Here is a 19,932-nt window from a genome sequence, read left to right on the forward strand (position 1 = left end):
TCTCCACTTACCTGAGGGCATGGTGACCCTCAGATTAAACCAATACCAGTCCCCTCTCTCTCTCTCACTCCCTCTCTGAGGAGCGAGTAATCCCATCATCTGGTAAGACTGGGAACATTTTTCTAATGGCAGGACCTATACACTTCACAGTAGGGCCTTGGGGAGTGTTGCTGACAGACTCCTTGGAGTGAAGGCTCATAGTTCCTTGATGGTAGGGAAGAAAGTGTTTGGAAATGCTGCCTTCATTGGTCAGTGCATTGAGTATAGGAGTTTGGAGGTCATGTTGCAGCTGTACAGGACATTGGTTAGGCCACTTTTGGAATACTGCATTTAATTCTGGTCTCCCTGCTACAGGAAGGAAGTTGTGAAACTTGAAAGGGTTCAGAAAAGATTTACAAGGATGTTGGAGGGTTTGAGCTACAGGGAGAGGCTGAATAGGCTGGGGCTGTTTTCCCTGTAGCATCAGAGGCTGAGGGGTGACCTTATAGGCTGCCAGAGGAAATGGTAGAGACAGGTGCAGTGACAACATTTAAAAGACATTTGGACAGACACATGGATAGGAATGGTTTGGAGGGAGATGGGCCGAATGCTGGCAAATGGGACCAGATTAGGTTAGGAAACGTGGACGAGTTGGGCTGAAGGATCTGCTTCCGTGCTGCATGACTTTATAAAAGTCTTTGTAAATGGGTTTATGGAGAATATTTTGAGACCAAGTAGAGTCATGGGACAAATACTTATGACCTAATCGTTAAATCATCTGCTTATTTATAAATTTCCTGTTCGTGGGAGTGAACAGCGCTTGATTTCAGCTTCCCATGTTCCTCACAGTGAGAAGCGACTCCCCTTCATGAAAATAATTCACCGGCTGTTAAGTCCTTGGGAGAATGGTTTGCAGAAAAGGGTGCTACACAAATAAAGTCGCTCTTTATTGATGGACATGTCGTAGTTACAGCTCCCAAATCAACCACTGGGGGAGGGGAGGGGGTAGGGAGGGGGTAGGGAGGGGTTAGGGAGGGGTGAGGGGATGAGGAAGGGGAAGGAGAGAGGAGGGGAGTAGGGTGAGGGGGGACAATGTGTTAGGGGAGAGGGGTGGAGGGGAGGGTGAGAGACACAAAGGGGGAGCACCCGATCGGGAGTCGAACAGATCCATTCGGCAGCGACAGAGAAAGGCCTACTTCAGGCCAGCAGGCTCAAGGCCTGTCTCTTCCCCCAGTAGGCCTCAGCACTCTGTGAGGCAAGGGGAAAGGGGATTGAGGGTGAGAGGAGGGGGAATGGGGTGGGGATGGAAGTCAAGGGGGGTGGACATCTAGTGAGAGTCTGGCTGGAACCGCACGGCCGCGTATACAACGTCTCCACCCCCTCGGGGGGTCCTGCTCCCGTTCTTCAGACCTTTTCTTCCTGCTCCTCCTCCGACCTGCACAGAGGCGTAGACCAGGCCTTCCGGCTGGGCGAGCTGCTGCGGGGAGGGGGTGTGGGGGGGGGGGTGGGGGGCGGTGGGGAGTTGGGGATGTAGGGGTGGGGGTGTCCAGTGGGGGCGGGGGTGGTGGGTGAAGCAGAGAGAGAGAGAGAAAGAGAGAGGACGGGAGTTGAGAACAGGGTTGCAGAGGGAGCAATCCCATTGGGAGTTTCCGCCGATCCGCACCCCCACTTCCACCCCTTGGGTGGGGGTCCGGTGGTGGGACGCAGGTGGCAGGCGGGTGAGTCATCAGGTCATATTTGGCCAACTCGTGCCCCCTAACCCCCTTCCCCCTCCCCTATTGACGATCAGAAGGTGAGGGGGGGGGGGGGGGGGGGGGGGGAGTGGTCACCTTGAATCTGCGTCTCCTGAAGCAACCTGGCCATCTTCATGGCAACCTGTTGCCACGCGTTAAAGAAAAAGGGACTGAAAAATAGGCCATTCAGCCCTTCAAGCCTGCCCTGCACCCCCCAAACACACAAACGTACACACATGCACACAGACACGCACACACACAGGCACATCCACACACGTGCACATGCACAGACATACACACACACACACAGACATGCACACATACAGACAGACGTGCACACGCTCGCACACACACACACACACGTGCACACAGACACGCACACACACAGGCACATCCACACACGTGCACATGCACAGACATACACACACACAGACAGACGTGCACACGCTCGCACACACACGTGCACACAGACACACACACACACAGGCACATCCACACACGTGCACATGCACAGACATACACACACACAGACATGCACACAAACAGACAGGCGTGCACATGCTCGCACACACACACAGACAAACGTGCACACAGACGCACACACACAGGCACATGCACAGACACGCACACACAGAGAAATGCACACATGCAGACACACGCGCGCACACATGCATAAACACAGCTGCGCGCACGCACATATGCACACGCACACACCCACACCCCTAGTTCCCTCTAACCCCCGCCAGTCGTGTTCCCCAAGACAATGGACAAATCCTCGGGCTTGGTCCCACCTGGTCAGGTTTGCAGACCAACCCATGGAGGAGAAGGTTCTGGAACGTCGTTGGGTGGGTGAGGCGGCACGAGGGAAGACGAAAGCGCCCTGCCCCGATCCTGAGAAAAATAACTTGTAAGGTGGAAACGACAGGCTGACTGAGCCCTTCACGGGTCGTCCTGAGGTTGGGGAAGGTGCTACGAAATGAAGGCCTCGATTCCGCGTTGACGACTCCTTTCGGTGGGGGAGGGAGAGCGAGGGAGGCTGGGAGATATAACCAGTGGCTGGACAAGGGGTGAGAAGGGGGACCAGCTGTCACCCAGTGGGGGACAGCAGTTCCACAGCTCCGTGGGATCTTGCTGTGCACCGCCATGCCCCGCTGTGTCCGAAATGCCAGAATTCTTGGAGGACATCAAGGCAAAAAGAAAAGACTACGGAACTGGGGATATGAGAAAGAGGCATGGGAAGACTCCACCATTCCCGTCACTTGGCAGCGATCTTAGCGGCTGAACTTTGACCTCACTCCCATATTGTCGGTGGAGCAGGCTCAGGGTGGGAATGGGGTGTGCGGATGGCCCACCCGCTCCTATTTCCAACATTATCCCATCCGATTCCCGAGGGTGCTGTGAGGAAGTGTCCTCCCCCACCCACACCCCCTTGCCATTTCCCGAGTTTGCCACCTCCATCCACCTCTGGGTCTTACCTCACCAGTGGCCGCTGTCTCAGGTTGGCACGGTGCGCCAGGATCTGAAAGGTACAAAGCAGATGGCAAAGCACTCAGGGGACACGCTCTCGTGTTTGTGTGTGATTCCCTTCCATCTCAACCAGCGAAACTACCACACCCATCCCTCCTGAGCACCCACCCCTCTCAGTTCTAGCCACTGCCCCCTTCATGACCTCGACTCCCGCCCCTCTGGATTTTCCAGCCTGGTCGCTTAGTGACACCCCCTGCATCCCATCTCCCTGCCCCCAGCGCTTTACTACACTGTGGTGAGGCATCATTGCCTTAAGTTTTCCAGGAGCTACGTCAATGCAAATTGTTGTTGTAGTCTGGGATTGCCATCCCTTGCTTGGTTGTTGCTTCATGATAAATTGTCTCCCCTACGTCGGAAGGTATTGACAATGCCATTGGGATAGGGGATGGTGTGGTGGCTCAGTGGTTAGCACCGATGCCTCACAGTACCAGGAAGCCAGGTTCAATTCCATCCTCGGGTGACTGTGTGGCGTTTGCACATTTCCCCCCACCCCCCCCGTGTCTGCATGGGTTTCCTCACAAATTCCAGGTTAGGGTGGATTGGCTGTGCTAAATTGTCCCATAGTGCCCAGGGATGTGCAGGTTAGGGGGGATTGGCCGTGCTAAATTGTTCCATAGTGCCCAGGGATGTGCAGGTTAGGGGGGATTGGCCGTGCTAAATTGTCCCATAGTGCCCAGGGCTGTGCAGGTTAGGGTGGATTGGCCGTGCTAAATTGTCCCATAGTGCCCAGGGCTGTGCAGGGTTACAGGGATAGGGTAGGGGGGGGATATGGATTTGCGTGGGATGCTATTCAGGGTGTCGGTGTGGACTTGCTGGGCCGAATGGCCTGCTTCCAAACTCCAGGGACTTGATGAAATTTCTCCTCATCTCAGTCCTATCCCACCTCGTTGAGACCGTAACCTGTTGGGAACATGCCTCCTGCCTTTCTAGTCCCATCAGGATATGAAGGGCTCCCATTCGCTTCCCGTTGAACACAAATAAACAGCGAATGCTAAATGGCAAGTCGACTTGATGAAACATTGTGCCTGGGACTGGGCAAAACGCAGGCACCGAATGGGGTTAGTGAGTTGGCTTGCTCACTTTATTGACGTCTCCACCCCCTATGTCCCATTATCTTTAACACAGAGTTAGAGACAGTAAGTGGAGGATCACATGGAGCAGAGAATTGACCCATCCAGCCAGTACAGCCCAAAATACACTCTTACCTCAGTTATGGAATCCCTGCAGTGTGGAAACAGGTCCAAAGTTTCCATACCAACCCTCCAAAGATTAACCCACCCAGACCCTACCCTATTTACCCCTGACTAATGCACCTAACCTACACATCCCTCAGCGCTATGGACAATTTAGAATGGCCAGTTCACCCTAACCTGCATATTTTGGATTGTGGGAGGAAATCAGACAGACACAGGGAGAATATCCATACCAACAGTCACCTGAGGCTGGAATCGAACCCAGGTCTCTGGTGCTGTGAGGCAGTAGTGCTTACTGTAGGGCCACCATGCTGCCCAGCTGCCTGGGCCAGTGTTGATGACACCAATCACCAAGCACTCCAAGTGCTTTTTAATGGCTGTTATGATTCCTATCTTAACTACTTTCTCTTAACTACTGAGGTAAGAGTGTATTTTGGGCTGTACAGGCTGGATGGGTCAATTCTCTGCTCCATGTGATCCTCCACTTACTGTCTCTAACTCTGTGTTAAAGATAATGGGACATAGGGGGTGGAGACGTCAATAGAGTGAGCAAGCCAACTCACTAACCCCATTCGGTGCCTGCGTTTTGCCCAGTCCCAGGCACAATGTTTCATCAAGTCGACTTGCCATTTAGCATTCGCTGTTTATTTGTGTTCAACGGGAAGCGAATGGGAGATTCCTCACCACCCAACTGGGAGTTAAACCTGTTCCTCAAATCCCCTCGAAACCTCCACGTTTTCACTTGAAACTGATAAAGCCCCTCGATGATAGGGGACACTTCCTTCCCGTCTACCCTCAGAATCTTAAACACCCACTGAACCCCAGAGCCAAGGTTAGACCAGGGAGGGGAGAGGCAACTGAGGGGGGGGAAAGAGAGGAGGCAACAGAGAGGGGGAGAGAGGGGACAATAGGGAAGGGGAAAGGAGGGTGGGTCAACAGGGAGGGGGAAGGAGGGGCAATGGAGGGGGGAAGGAGTGTCACTGGGGGAATGGAGGGGCTGAGATGGGGAGGGTGGGTCAACAGGGAGGGGGAAGGAGCAGCCAAGGGGGAAGGGAGGGGTAAACCAGAGGGGGAAGGAGGGGCAGAGATGGGGAGGGAGGTAAAACAGAAGGGAAAGGAGTAGCTGAGATGGGGAGGGAAGTAAAACAGAGGGAGAAGGAGGGGCTGAGATGGGGAGGGAAGTAAAACAGAGGGAGAAGGAGGGGCTGAGATGGGGAGGGAGGGGTAAAACAGAGGGGGAAGGAGGGGCTGAGATGGGGAAGGTAGGGCAACAGAGAGAGGGAGGGAGGGTCTGAGATGGGGAGGGGGGTTAAAACAGAGGGGGAAGGAGGGATGAGATGGGGAGGGAAGGGTAAAACAGAGAGGGAAGGGGGGGATGAGATGGGGAGGGAGGGAAGGATAAAACAGAGGGGGAAGGAGGGGCTGAGATGGGGAGGGTAGGGCAACAGGGAGAGGGAGGGAGGGTCTGAGATGGGGAAGGAGGGGTAACAGGGAGAAGGAGGGAGGGGCTGACATGGAGAAGGAGGGGTAACAGGAAGAGGGAGGGGCAATGGATGGAGGAGGAAGGGGGACAGAGGTAGGGTGTGAGGGGTGTTAGAGAGAGGGAGGGAGGGGTAAAAAGGAGAGAGATCTCTCAGGATCCTTCCCCCCCCCCCCCCCCGCACCTCCCCCCCCCCCCCACCCAACCTTCCCTATTCCAAGAAAGAAAATCCCAGTCCGAGTTTATCCAGCCTCTCTCCATCTGTGAACTGCCTGTCCCAGGGCAACATCCCAATGGATCTCCTCTGCACTCCCCCCACCCTCCGTCAGCCCCCTTCCCTCTCCAGTGCAATCCCACTCTTCCTATGGTTTGGGGATCCGGAACAGAGCACCGTATCCCAGGGCCAAGGTTAGACCAGAGAGGGTAATGCATTCACCCCCACCCTCCCCTCCCCCAAACTGGCCCATACCTTCCTGGGATTGACCCACGTCCTTCACTGGGGAGCCGTTCAGACCTCGACCGCTGCAGGGGTAGGGGGAGAGAGAGCAGAGAAAGGTGGGAGATATACCCCCGAACACAAACAGGCCATTCAGCCCCTCAACCCTCCGATGACATTGCGGCGGATCCATTCCCCGTTGGCAACCCCCTTGCCCGATAACCTTTTCACCCCTGTCCGTAGGAGCGCCACACCCATTAACACACGGCACGTCGCTATGGCCAGGAAAAGGCATCTCTTCATCTTGTGCTCATCAGGACCTTTCACAAGAATCACCAAACGTAGGCACCCATTCAGTGCCAGTAGAGTTTTGTTTATAATTATTCAGGGGTATCACAGGATGGTGACCAGCCCGGAGGGCGAATAAGAGGCAACCGCATTGCTGTGAGTCTGGAGTCACATGTAGGCCAGACCAGGTAACAGATTTTCTTCTCCAAAGAACATTTGCTTTTCCTAGGCACCCCCCTTGTTCACAATCAATAATGATTTCATGGTTATCAATTCATTCTTTTTTCCAGATAATTGTTGGATTCCGATTCCCGTGAGGGGGATTTGAACCCAGGTCCCCGGAATATTCGCTTGGGATTAACCATGAGGCTGTCAGCTGCCCCCAATGCTTGGTGCAATAGTTGGTGGCTGATTGTGCTCAACAGCACATTCCCACTGGCCAGCCTCAATAGGGTAGCTAATGACCCTCCTCAGACCCCCGAGGGGGGGGGAGGGGGTACATGAGGGTCGGGGGCAGGGTGAGTGGCAGGGCGGAGGGAGTGAAGGAGGTAGGGTGGCATGTAGGTGGGTGAGGGGGCAGGGTGGGTGGTGGTAGAGATGGGGCAGGTGGTAGGAGGATCTCCAGGGTAGAAGGGCAAGCAGGCTGGCAAGCTGGGGGCTAAAGGGGCAACAGGGAGGGGGAAGGAGGGGAAAGGAGGGGCAACAAGGAGGGGGAAGGAGGGGCAACAGGGAAGGGGGCAATGGAGGGGCAACAGGGAGAGGCAATGGAAGGGGAAGGGGGCAACAGGAAAGGGGAAGGAGGGGCAATGGAAGGGGGAAGGAGGGGCAACAGGGAGAGGCAATGGAAGGGGAAGGAGGGGCAATGGAGGGGAAGGGAGGGGCAATGGAGAAGGGCAAGGGTGCAACAGAGGGAGGAGGCGAGGCCATGAGAGTGGGAAAGGAGAGGCAATGGGGGTAAGGAGAGGCAACAGAAAGGGGGAATGAGGGGCAATGGGGGAAGGGAAGGGCAGCACAGAGAGAGAAGGAAGGGCAAAGGTGCATTGGAGGGGCAGCAGAGAGGAGAAAGGAGGGGAAGAGATAGAGAGGGGCAGAGGGAGGAGGGAGTGGCAGAGATAGGAAGGGCGAGGGGGGGCAACAGGGAGGAGAGATGGGCATCTGTTAAGATGGCAAGAGGGTGAGAGGGTCCATGTCGAAGGTAGATGGGTGAGGTGGGCAGGGCACTGGGGCATCGGGTGTTGAGGGGTTATTTGTCAGCATGTGGGGGGTATGTCAGTGTGAGTGATTTGGAAAGTTGGGGGGGGGGGAAGAGGGGTCGGGGGATTAACTTTAGTTTCAGCCTTTGTGATTAGGGGAGCTCTGTTTTAACCTTGAATCTCCCCTTTGGGTTCTGGGGGGGGGGGCGGGTAGGGTGGGGATGGTGCTACCCACAAGAGCCAATCAGAAACCTACAAGGTCCCTGTCTTGAGCTCTGGAGTCCTGGGGAGGGTGGAGGGCACTCTCAGAAGGTTCTGGAAGTGGAGTATTGCCCAGCTGGAGATTTCAGAGCGGCTCTGGGGACACGTGGGAAGGGTACTTGCAGCACGGTGGATCAGTGGTTAGAACTGTTGCCTCACAGGCCAGGGATCTAGGTTTGATTCCTCCCTCGGCGACTGTCTGTGTGGAGTTTGCACATTCTCCCAGTGTCTGCGTGAGTTTTCTCCCACAATCCAAAGATGTGCAGGTTAGGGTGGATTGGCCGTGCTAAATTGTCCCATAGTGCCCAGGGATGTGCAGGTTAGGGTGGATTGGCCGTGCTAAATTGTCCCATAGTGTCCAGGGATATGTAGGTTAGCTGCGTTCGTCAGGGTAAATGTAGAGTGATAGGTTAGGGGACTGGGTCTGGGTGGGTTTCTCTTTGGAGGGTCAGTGTAGACTTGTTAGGCCGAAGGGCCTGTTTCTGCATTGTGGGGATTCTATGGTACATGTGGTGTGTGAGGATTGGGAGATAGGATGTCCTCCTGTCGATAATGCAGACTGTGTTATGATAGATTACATGGGCTATCCCCAGGAACACAGCGAGCTGTTCCAACTATGGCTAATGCTCCAGGAAGGCACTGTGTGGTACCCGCCTAATACCATGTCATAGTCAGTTACATGTATTCATGGTTGGTACTTACATGTCCTTGCTCCCTTTCCTGATATTACCTGCACAGACAGGGAGATAAACAAGGAGTAAGTACAGAGACCATTGTAACCACGGAGACTAGAACTGACAGGATTTGACACCCTGTGCAGTTTGCAGACAGCCCATTAGTAGAAGGAGAATATTTTTAAATTCATTTTGACAAAAGAGATGTGGGTGCTGCAGCATTTATTGCCCGTCCCTAATTGCCCCTCGAGACAATTGCCTTCTTGTACTGTTGCAGTCCCATGTGGTGTAGGGACACACCCACAGTCCTGTTAGGCAGGAAATTCCAGGATTCTGACCCTGCGACACTGAAGGAACGGCCGATATATTTTCAAATTGGGATGGGGAGTGGCTTGGAGGGGAACTTGCAGGGGATGGTGTTCCCATGCATTGGCTGGCCTTGTCCTTCTCGATGGAATTGGTCATGGGTTTGGAAGATGGTCTCGAAGGATCTTGGGTGAATTGCTGCAGTACATCTTGTAGATGGTATATACTGAGCGTTGGTGGGGGAGGGAGGGGATGTTTGTGAATATGGTTCCAGTCCAGCAGGGGCTGCTTTGTCCTGGATGGTGTTGAGCTTCTCAAGTGCTGTAGGAGTTGCCCCCATCCAGGGCAAGTGGGGAGTATTCCCTCACACTCCTGAGTTGTGCCTTGTCGATGGTGGTCAGGCTTTAGCGTTGTCAGGAGGTGAGTTACTCACTGCAGTATTCCTAGCCTCTGACCTACTCTTGTATCCACTGTGTTTATGTGGTGAATTCAGTTGAGTTTCTGGTCAATGGTACCCTCCAGGATAGTGATAGTGGGGGGATTCAGAGATAGTAACACTATTGAATGTCATGGGGTGGTGGTTAGATTGTCTGTTATCGGTTATCGGCATAGCCTGGCATTTGCGTGGCATGATGTTAGATGCCACTTGTCAGCCCAAGCTTGGATATTGTCCAGATCTTGCTGCATTTGGACACAGACTGCTTCAGTATCTGGGGAGTGGCGAATGGTGCTGAACATTGTGCAATTATCGGCGAACATCCCCACTTCTGAGCTTATGGTGGAGGGAAGGTCATTGATAAAGGAGCTGAAGATGGTTGGGCCTAGGACACTACCCTGAGGAACTCCTGCAGAGATGTCCTGGAGCTGAGATGACTAACCTCCAACAACCACAACTATCTTCCCATGTGACAGGGATGAGTCTAACCAGCGGAGAGTTTGCCCCCTGATACCCATGGGCTCCAGTTTTGCCAGGGCTGCTTGAAGCCACACTCGCTCGATTGCAGCCTTGATGTCAAGGGCTTTCACACTAACCTCCCCTCTGGAAGCCAGCTTCTTTGTTTATGTTTGACTCAAGGCTGTAATGAGGGCAGGAACTGAGTGGCCCTGGAGGAACGCAAACTGGGCATCACTGAGCAGGTTATTGCTGAGTGGGTGCTGCTTTGCTGATGACACTTTACTGATGATCGAGAGGAGACTGATGGGGCAGTAATTAGCCAGGTTGAATCTGTCCTGTTTTTTATGTCCAGGACATATCGAGGGAAATGTCACTGACTCGAAAGGTTAACTGTTTTTTGGCTGTTGTTTAACTGTTAGGTGCTGAAGACTTTCTTTGGCAATTTCTATTATTGCTAGAACTTTTCATATTGTCAGGTAGATGCCAATGTGACAACTGCATGTCTCAATCGTTGCTTTGGCCAAATCATGCTGCCTGCCATCTTGGTTGCTTGCATTGGTGGTTAACCTCTGGCTGCCTCAGTATGGGTGAGCACATCAATACCCACACTTTGGACCTGCGTTGTTGCCCCTCTGGTAGACAAGGTAGTGAAGAAGCTTACCTTTATTGGTCAGTGAATTGAGTACAGGAGTTGGGAGGTCATGTTGTGGCTGTGCAGGACATTGGTTTGGCCAATTTTGCAATATTACGTTCAGTTCTGGTCTCCCTACTATAGGAAGGATGTTGTGAAACTTGAAAGGGTTCAGAAAAGATTTACAAGGATGTTGCCAGGGCTGGAGGGTTTGAATTATAGGGAGATATTGGATAGGCTGGGGCTGTTTAGCCTAGAGTGTTGGAGGCTGAGGGGTGACCTTATAGAGGTTTATAAAATCATGAGGGTCAAGGATAGGGTAAATAGACAAGGCCTTTTTCCCCTGGGTAGGGAAGTCCAAAACTAGAGAGCAAAGGTTTAAGATGGGAGGGGTAAGATTTAAAAGGAACCTGAGGGGCAAATGTTTCACACAGAGGGTGGTGCACATATGGAATGGGCTGCCAGAGGAAGTGGTGGAGGCTGGTACAATTACAACATTTAAAAGGCATCTGGATGAGTAAATGAATAGGAAGGGTTGAGAGGGATATGGGCCAAATGCTGGCAATAGGGACTAGATTAATTTAGGATATCTGATTGGCATGAACAAGTTGAAGCAAAGGGTCTGTTTCTGTGCTGTACATCTCCATGTCTCTCAGTCTGTATGATTCCGTGTCTCTGTGTCTCTATAACACTATGTCTCTATGACACCATGTCACTACCACACTATGGCACCAGGACACTATTGCACTACGACACTGTGTCTCTTTGTCTCTTTGACATGATGTCTCTATGACAATCTGTCTCTAGGACACCAGCTCACTACGACACTGGAACACTATGGCACTGTGTCTCAATGTCTCTATGACACTACATCTCTATGACACTACGTCTCTATGACACTACGTCTCTATGACACTACGGCACTATGACACTACGGCACTATGTCTCCGTGTCTCAATGTCTCTGTGTCACTATGTCTCTGTGTCACTATGTCTCTGTGTCACTATGTCTCTGTGTCACTATGTCTCTGTGTCACTATGTCTCTGTGTCACTATGTCTCTGTATCTGCCTGACCCTCTATCTCTGTGACACTGTGTCTCTGTGACACTGTGTCTCTGTGACACTGTGTCTCTCTGTCTCTGATACAGAGGTAGGGCTGTAAGACACAGAGCCAGGAATGGGTAAGTTAGATTCTTTTGTCCGTTCTCCCTTTCTGCGTCTATCTCACCCTCCACCTCTGTCCCATTCTGCCTCTTTCTCCCCTCACTCGCCTTTCTCTCTCTGGAAAGGGGGGCAGCTCTTTGACTTTGGTAGGCAGCGCAGAAAAGGGCAGTGGGGAGTGGTCATCGGCTAAGCGCCTCGAAAGACATTACCCAACAAAATCGCTCTTCACCTTCTCTCGAAGACATGTGTCTCTGGCACGCTTCCAAATTCCAAACACATCCCAAGAAGAAACCAAAACTGTTTTGAAAGAGTTCCATTTGGTTTCAGATTCACTGCAGCCTCTGGCCTGTGATTGGCGTGCGTTTCAGGGTCAGGTTATCAGAACAAGAGGAGGCCATTCAGTCCCACCAGAGCATACTATCTGCCCTCGCTTTCTCCACAACAAAAAAATGCACCAATCCCACTCTTGAAATCTGTGGCTGACCGCGGTTTGGTCTGGAGGACATGGCAGAGGGTGGTATGATGCACTGTTCCTGGTCCCTATTCCCCTTTTCAGGAAAGCTTGCTCCTTGACCTTCTTGCCCTTGTGTTGTCCCGAGATGCCATTTTCTCTTTGGGAGGAGAATTTGGGGTTTGGATTGACACCCACCATGTGGGAAGAGTCTCTCTTGGCAACTTTCTGAAGGGAATCAGATAAACATTTGCACCTGGGGGGAGTTGGGCGGGAGGGAGGATCAGAGGGGGAGCCCTTACAAGCACAATGGGCCCAACGGCCTTCTCTTGCACTGAGAGATGCACAACAAAATGTTTCACTGTACCTCGGTACATGTGACCTACCAATTCAGATCCCCAGTGCCCCGCCAACTTCTGAGTAGGCAGTGGGCAATGATGGCAAAAGATTTCTCTGAGTTAATGAGTGCCCCTATGATCGGTGCCAATTGGTTAGTACATGGGTACCAATGACCTAGCGAGACGGGCACAGTAATAAAACTAGGCTGGTCAACTCCAGGAGTGTGGGATGGCACAGGGGAGTGGAAATCCAGCCAATCACAGTGAAGCAAGTCACTCCAGGAGCCAAACCTGGTGGGATCTCTATTGGATCCCCAAAACTGATGGATTCATCTCTTGGGGTTTAAAAAGAGAGAACAAATCCCGCCCTCGAGGGGGAAGGGGTCCCTGCCACCCTTACCCGGTCCGGGCAGCACACGTGACTCCAGACCCGTGGCTACAGAGGTTGACTCTTGAGCTGCCCTCTGGGAAAGAGGGGTCGCTCTGTGAGAAGGGAAGGGGGTGCTCCTGTAGAGACGGGAGGAGAATGCCACCTTCATGAGGGCAACTGGGTACTCGTTGGCACCCCATAAGTGATGCCCGGGTCCCTTGGAGGAAATGTCCCATGGCGAGGGGTGTGGGTACTGGGGACGGACTCCTTACCTCGCTGCTGACGTTTCTTCTTGCAGTATATGGTAGCTGCTATCACCATGATAGCAATGAGCACTATCACTACACACGCAATCGCTACAATCCAGGGCAGCTTCTGAAGTTTTCCCGTGGTTTTTACCATGGTTGTAGAAGAAGTGGGTTGCCATGTTGAAACCGTGGTGGTTTTGACTGTGGATTTGGAAGGAATTGGTTGTTGCGCTGAAAACAGAGAGAGAGGACCACTTTCATGAAAGTAAGATCGGCGGCACACAAATTCCAGGCAATGGCTATCTCCAACAACTGAGCTGTGGTTGCTTGACATTCAGAATCCCCAATCCCCTCCCACACGATCAACATCCTGGGCAGTGGGGTGGGGGGGGGTTACCATTGACTAGAAACTGAACTGAGAGAAAGTGAGGACTGCAGACACTGGAGATCAGAGTTAAAAAGGCATTGCAGGGAAAGCACAGGGGGTCAGGCAGCATCTGAGGAGCAGGAGATTCGACGTTTCAGGCATTAGCCCTTCGTCAGGAATGTGATAAAGGGGCTAATGCCTGAAACGTCGATTCTCTTGCTCCTCGGATGCTGCCTGACCTGCTGTGCTTTCTCACTACCACATGTTTTGACTAGAAACTGAACTGGAAGATTAAAACCCACCACTCCGGTAATTATGCAGTTTATATGACTGTGAATTATTCTCTCTGACAAAGAATCAACTAGACTCGAAACGTTAGCTTGCTCTCTCTCTCCATGAACACTGCCTGACCCGCTGTGATCTCCAGCATTTGTTGTTTTTAGACTGAATTACCAAAATGGCTAATACTTTCTCTGCTGTCCACCCTAAAAGTACCACACATCAGGCTTCTTTTATGAATAAAAAATAATCTGTTTTAGTATTAACAAGATCGGGACAATATCCAGGCTTGGTCTGGCAAGTGGCAAGTAACATTCGTGCCACACAAATGCCAGGCAATGACCATCTCCAATAGGAGACAATTTGACTGGTCAAATGACTCAACGTTAACCAAAACCCAATTTATGCAAACACTATGGTTAAACTACAACAGAAGAAAGATGAATTTAGAAAACTTGACTCCATTGGAAAGTTTAAGAGAATAATAGCTATGTATCTATTACCAATGAACTGTTCCAATATAATCCCATCCCATAAACACACCCCTGGGCACAAAGGAAAATTTGGAAATCAGATATTCCCACAAGCCATGTCTGCTGTAGGAAGAGAAAGCCCAGTTTCTAGCTGTAACCAAGAGAGGGTGAAAAATAGCTTTAATTTCTTCAAGATCCCAGCAGGTTCTGCTGAATATAAAAGCTAACAAAAAAAGCTAGAAATCCTGGTTATGTGAGAGGTGCCAACACCCATCCAGGCATGCTTCTATTGTTCCAACTTAGAAAAAACTCAAAGGTCTCACAAGCTTTTTATGCTACCGCAGACTGCTGGTACATCTTGTTCAATTCAAACCAGGACAAAATAACACCTCTTGAAGCCACAACAGTGTTGCAAACTCAACTGGACTCACCACATAAACATAGAGGCTACAAAGAGCAGGTCAGAAGCTGGGAATACTGTAACAAATAACTCACCTCCTGTCTCCCCAAAACCTATCCACCATTGACAAGGAGAGGGAATGGCTGGATGGGTGCAGTTCCAATAACACTCAAGCTCAACACCATCCAGGGCAAAGCAGCCCATTTGATTGGCACCACATCCACAAACATCCAATCCATCCACGCTCAGTAGCAGCAGTGCACACCATCTACAATATGCACTGCATCAACTCACCAAAGATCCTTAGTTAACACCTTCCAAACACATGACCACTTCTATCTAGAAGAACAAGGGCAGCAGATACATGGGAACACCACCCCTCTGCAAGTTTCTCTCTGAGACCCACACCATCCCGACTGGGAAATATATCACCATTCCCTCGGTGTTGCTGGGTCAAATTCCTGGAACCTTCCTCCCGAATGGCATTGTGTGGGTGTCCCTACATCACACAGAGTTAATAGCATTGTGGGTCAGCTGACAGCAGGTGGACTGCGGCATGTTATGGATCAGGCCAGACCCCCTCCAAACACTTTAAGAAGGTAGCCCATTCCCTAACATGTACTTATTTTAAAGGTAGATATAAAGTGGATATTCCAGGAGAGATGCAGCTGGTCAAAGCACTCAGCTTTAAGCAAAACAGAGTTTATTTACACCCTATGGTTGAAACACAAAAAGAAAAACAGAATTTAGCATAACATGACTATTTGGAAACCCAACCGACTCAAAATTGCAACTTAACGAAGGAACTGTTCCAGGCCCTGCAAAATCCCAAGAACACACCCCTTGGCAAATGGTGAATTCAAACACAGGTTCTTACAGGCAGGAGAGATTGCAGAGAGAAGAGTCAGGCAAGAAACATCTGTTGAAGCATGGAAGCCTTTTTCACAGTAACTGCTTCTCTGTTACAACTGTTTCTGCCTGCTTAAAAAAGCCAAACTACAAAAAAAAACCTTAAGTGGGACAACTGGCTGTTCTTTAAAGTCACTTTCCAGACATATCAGCACCTCTGCCTTTATGCCCCTCTTGAAAAAATCCAAGGACAAATATCCTTGTTAAAGGGCCTTCATTGTCGTGCCTTCCACCCCTTAAAATATGAACCATCAAAATACAAATTCTATTGATTTGAAACCCCTTAGTCTTACCCTGTGAGTACACTACAATACATGTACATTAACTATAACCATGCAAACATACACTACTACATTCTATTTCAGTCTGCTTACTCCTGCCACTGAACTCCTCCATTTCTCATCCAAGTCTCGACAGTGTGTCGGAAATCACATTTTCTCACCATGCCACATTTACAATTTTCGAATTGAACAGCTGTAATAATAAGTTCCATCTAAACAATCTGGAATTTTTGTCCTTAAATTTCTCCAAAAGCTTATGACCTGTAAACATCAGGCAAATTGCTAGCAACATAAGTGTTGAAATGTTGTAACGCCAACACCAATCTCAAAGTCTCCTTTTCAACTGTCATATATTTCTGTTATGAATATTCGATTTCCTGGAGAAATACCCTATAGGTCTTTCTATCTTCTCGTCATCTTCCTGTAAGAGCACAGCACCGACACCAACGTCATTTGCATCAATAGCCAATGGCTAACACTGGGGCGGTGATTAACACAGCTCTCAAGCTGGATCCAATTAAACTTCCTACTTTTATTAAGGAATTCAGTGTGTGGAGCAGCCACACTACTAAATTTGATTCGAATTTCCAATAACATCCACTAAATCCCAGGAATCATAGTACTGCTCTCTTGATTGATGGTATGGAAAACTCCCCAATAACCTTTGGTTTTACCTTCTGTGGGGCCATTTGTTGATGTTCGATAATATGGCCTCGGAAGGTGACTTGGGCTTTGGCAAGTTCACTCATGGCCAGGTTTATCACCAAGTCTGCTCCCCTGGAAGCCGGTTGAATAATTCTGATGAATGTTACAAATCTTCCTTCCATGTGTGACAAAAAAATCACCAGGTTATCAATAGATACCACACAATTGGGTAATCCAGCAATGACCAGATTGGTTAGTCTTTGAAATGTGGCTAGCACATTTTTCACACTAAATGACATGACTTTAAATTGGTACAGTCCATTCGGCGTAACAAAAGGCAAAATTGTCTTCACTCTTTCGGACAAAGGTACCTGCCAATATCCTCTGAGTAAGCCCAACTTAGAAATAGAAGTTGCTGGTCCCACCTTTTCAATACAGTCTTCCAAATGTGAAATCAGATATGAATCAGACTTTGTAACTGCATTGACTTTGTGATAGCCAACACATCACCATTGGGTACCATCCAGTTTTGGCACCATTATTATGGGTGAGCTCCAGACACTGTAACTCACTTTGATTATGTTGTCTTGGGGCATGAGTTCCATCTCTTTTTGAATCTCTGTCAACTTTAAAGAGTTAAGTCCATAAGGATGTTGCTTAATCGAAACAGAATTTCATATATCAACATCATGCACAATTGGGTAAGTACTTCCTGGCTTATTTCGACATATCTCTCCAGGTAATAGCAATAACTCTTTTGGGTCATTTCAAGTTTTCCAATGGAAGGTAACTCAATAATTTATCCCAATTTTTGACAACTTTCTTATTGTCTAATTTAATTGGAGGAATGTCCAATTCAGAGTCCTCCGAACTTGGTGCTTCCCTCTGTGTTGTAACCAGTAGCACAGTCTCCTTTTGCTTTCCATCCCTGTCAAAATATCTTTTGACCGTATTCACATGACACACTCTGTGAGATTTCTTTCTGTGTCGAGTCCTGATCAAATAGTCCACCTCACTCAATCTTCTTTTGACTTGATAAGGTCTACTAAGCTATGCTTTTAAATGTGCACCTGTCACTGGTAGTAACACTGGCACTTTAACTCCAAAGCAAAATTGCGAGTTTTTAATTTCGTGTCTGCTTCCTGTTTCGGCATATGCTGTGATATTTTTAAATGCTGTTGAGCCAGTTCCCTCACTTTATTTAGTTGTTCCTGAAAATTTGACACTGAGACCAAACATATGGTGGCTGAATTCTGACTCACCAATTTCTCCTTAATTATTTTGCGTGGTCCTCTCATGCCAAAAAAAAACACTAATTCAATTGTTCTGCATTTGGTTAATTCATTTGGTGCATCTCTGATGGCAAAAAGCACAAATGGAATTCCTCTATCCTCATCATCTGGATAGTCTTGAAGCCCTCAACATGGTCTTTAATGTCTGATGCTCCGTTTCTAGTGCTCCCTACAATTCCGGATGTTTGCAGTGGATTTGAATTGTTTTGTTGCTAAGCTGTCCATAGATTCCTTGAATAGTTTTGATGTAAAGTTTGACCTTTGATCTGATTGTATCTCTGTGGGTAGTCCGTATCAAGTAAAAAATTTGAGTAACTCTTAGTATGTATCGGATTGGCCTCTGAAAATCGAGTGGACATATCCATTATTGTTAACAAATACTGATTCCCACTTTTTGCTTTAAGTAGTCCTGTGAAATCAATTAGGATGCTTGTAAATCATTCCTCAAATGCAGGAATAGGCATTAAAGATGCCTGCGTTTTTCCAGTTACCTGACGTATATGACATGTCTGGCAAAAGAGCGCTTTAGGAAACATCTCCGGGACAACCGCACCAATCAACCCCACCGCCCCATGACCGAACATTTGAACTCCCCCTCCCACTCTGCCAAGGACATGGAGGTCCTGGGCCTCCTCTACTGCCACTCCCTTACCATCCGATACCTGGAGGAAGAACGTCTCATCTTCCGCCTCAGAACACTTCAACCCAGTGCATCAATGTGGACTTCACCAGTTTCCTCATTTCCCCTTCCCCCACCTCACCCCAGTCCCAAACTTCCAGCTCAGCACTGTCCCCATGACTTGTCCTACCTGCCTATCTTCCTTTCCACCTATCCACTCCACCCTCCTTCCCCCTGACCTATCACCTTCATCCCCTCCCCCACTCACCTATTGTACTCTATGCTACTTTCTCCCCACACTCACCCTCCTCTCATTTATCTCTCCACCCTTCAGGCTCTCTGCCTATATTCCTGATGAAGGGCTCTTGCCCGAAACGTCGATTTTCCTGCTCCTCGGATCTTCTGATCTTCCGTCCCACCTACCCGCACCACCCTCCTCTCCGACCTATCACCTTCATCCCCACCCCATCCACCTATTGCACTCTTAGCTACCTTCTCCCCAGCCCCAATCCCCCCCCCTCCCATTTTTCTCTCCATCCCGGACGCTCCCTGCCTCATTCCTGATGAAGGACTTTTGCCCGAAACATAGATTTTCCTGCTCCTCGGATGCTGCGTGACCTGCTGTGTTTTTCCAGCACCACTTTAATCTTGACTCTTGTTTTTATGATAGTTGCACACTGGGATACATCTGCATTCTTCTTCCAAGTATGCTTTTTGATACAATCACTTCAGTTTTTCATCTTTCTCTGAGCTAAAGATATCCATGTTGTCCTCCACCTGTTCCTGTTTCATCTCATCCATCTGATCAACCAGGGTCTCTGATAATTCGACTTCAACTTTCCTATCTGTATTCTTTGATTTCTCCTCTTGTTCCAACTGGTGACTTTGTAACCTCATTACCACACAAGCAGGAAAAATCCCAGGATATTCTTCCTGTACGATCTCAGTTGCCTGATTTTCCACTGGCTTTTCAACTACAGTAGGCAGCACTCCTATGTGACCCAGCTATATCGCTAGCAAGGACAAATTATATTCCAGGATTTGAGAATTTTTCCAATCCTGCCACCATGACGTACTCCACTCTTCACTGTAACCTCACTCTACACAATTGAGCACTTCTTGTCTCACCATGAGTTCCACGTATTAGCACTTTTTCTGGCAATAATCCTTTGGAGTTACATATCTCCTCAGCTCTCAACATCAAAGATTGACATGATCCCATATCCCTTAATAGTGTAACCTCTTTGCCTGCTGCTCCTGGCCTATGCGAGTGAACCTGACCTTTGCACATAAATGGTTTAAGACAATGTAGCACTTCCTCCTTACCCAACCTCTGACCAGGTTGTACATTCTGATGCAGCTTTCTAGCCCCCACTGTCCTTTCTGTTAACACTCCAACTGAATTCACTGGCTTCTCCTGTTTCCTACATCTGGCTTTTCCAGACTCACTAACACTGTGATTTCACATGGCAGTGAAAACACCAGAGCTGTTTAACTTCT

The 19,932-nt window shown here is 49.6% G+C and overlaps 1 protein-coding gene across 3 annotated transcripts in view; it reads right to left on the bottom strand.

The window, feature by feature from the left end:
- Positions 1–905: 905 nt before the first annotated feature.
- The window catches only part of LOC122544330 (paired immunoglobulin-like type 2 receptor beta-2), a 31,985-nt gene continuing 12,958 nt past the window's right edge, over positions 906–19,932 (bottom strand). The window contains exons 3-7 of one of the 3 annotated variants that reach the window (XM_087982808.1): positions 13,192–13,398; positions 8,793–8,820; positions 6,382–6,434; positions 3,188–3,231; positions 906–1,453 (exon numbers count right to left, since the gene is read on the bottom strand). In XM_087982808.1, coding sequence (XP_087838934.1) covers positions 1,307–1,453; positions 3,188–3,231; positions 6,382–6,434; positions 8,793–8,820; positions 13,192–13,398 — 479 coding nt within the window. In that variant the 3' untranslated portion in view covers positions 906–1,306. Of the gene's footprint in view, positions 1,457–3,187; positions 3,232–6,381; positions 6,435–8,792; positions 8,821–13,191; positions 13,399–19,932 lie in introns of all 3 variants that reach the window. The other 2 variants (XM_087982807.1, XM_087982809.1) reach the window with 2 other exon arrangements.

The sequence above is a fragment of the Chiloscyllium plagiosum genome, unplaced genomic scaffold (genome assembly GCF_037043375.1).
Source record: "Chiloscyllium plagiosum isolate Xiang-an unplaced genomic scaffold, Cpla_swu_hap1 HiC_scaffold_44, whole genome shotgun sequence".
Taxonomy (NCBI): Eukaryota; Metazoa; Chordata; class Chondrichthyes; order Orectolobiformes; family Hemiscylliidae; genus Chiloscyllium; species Chiloscyllium plagiosum.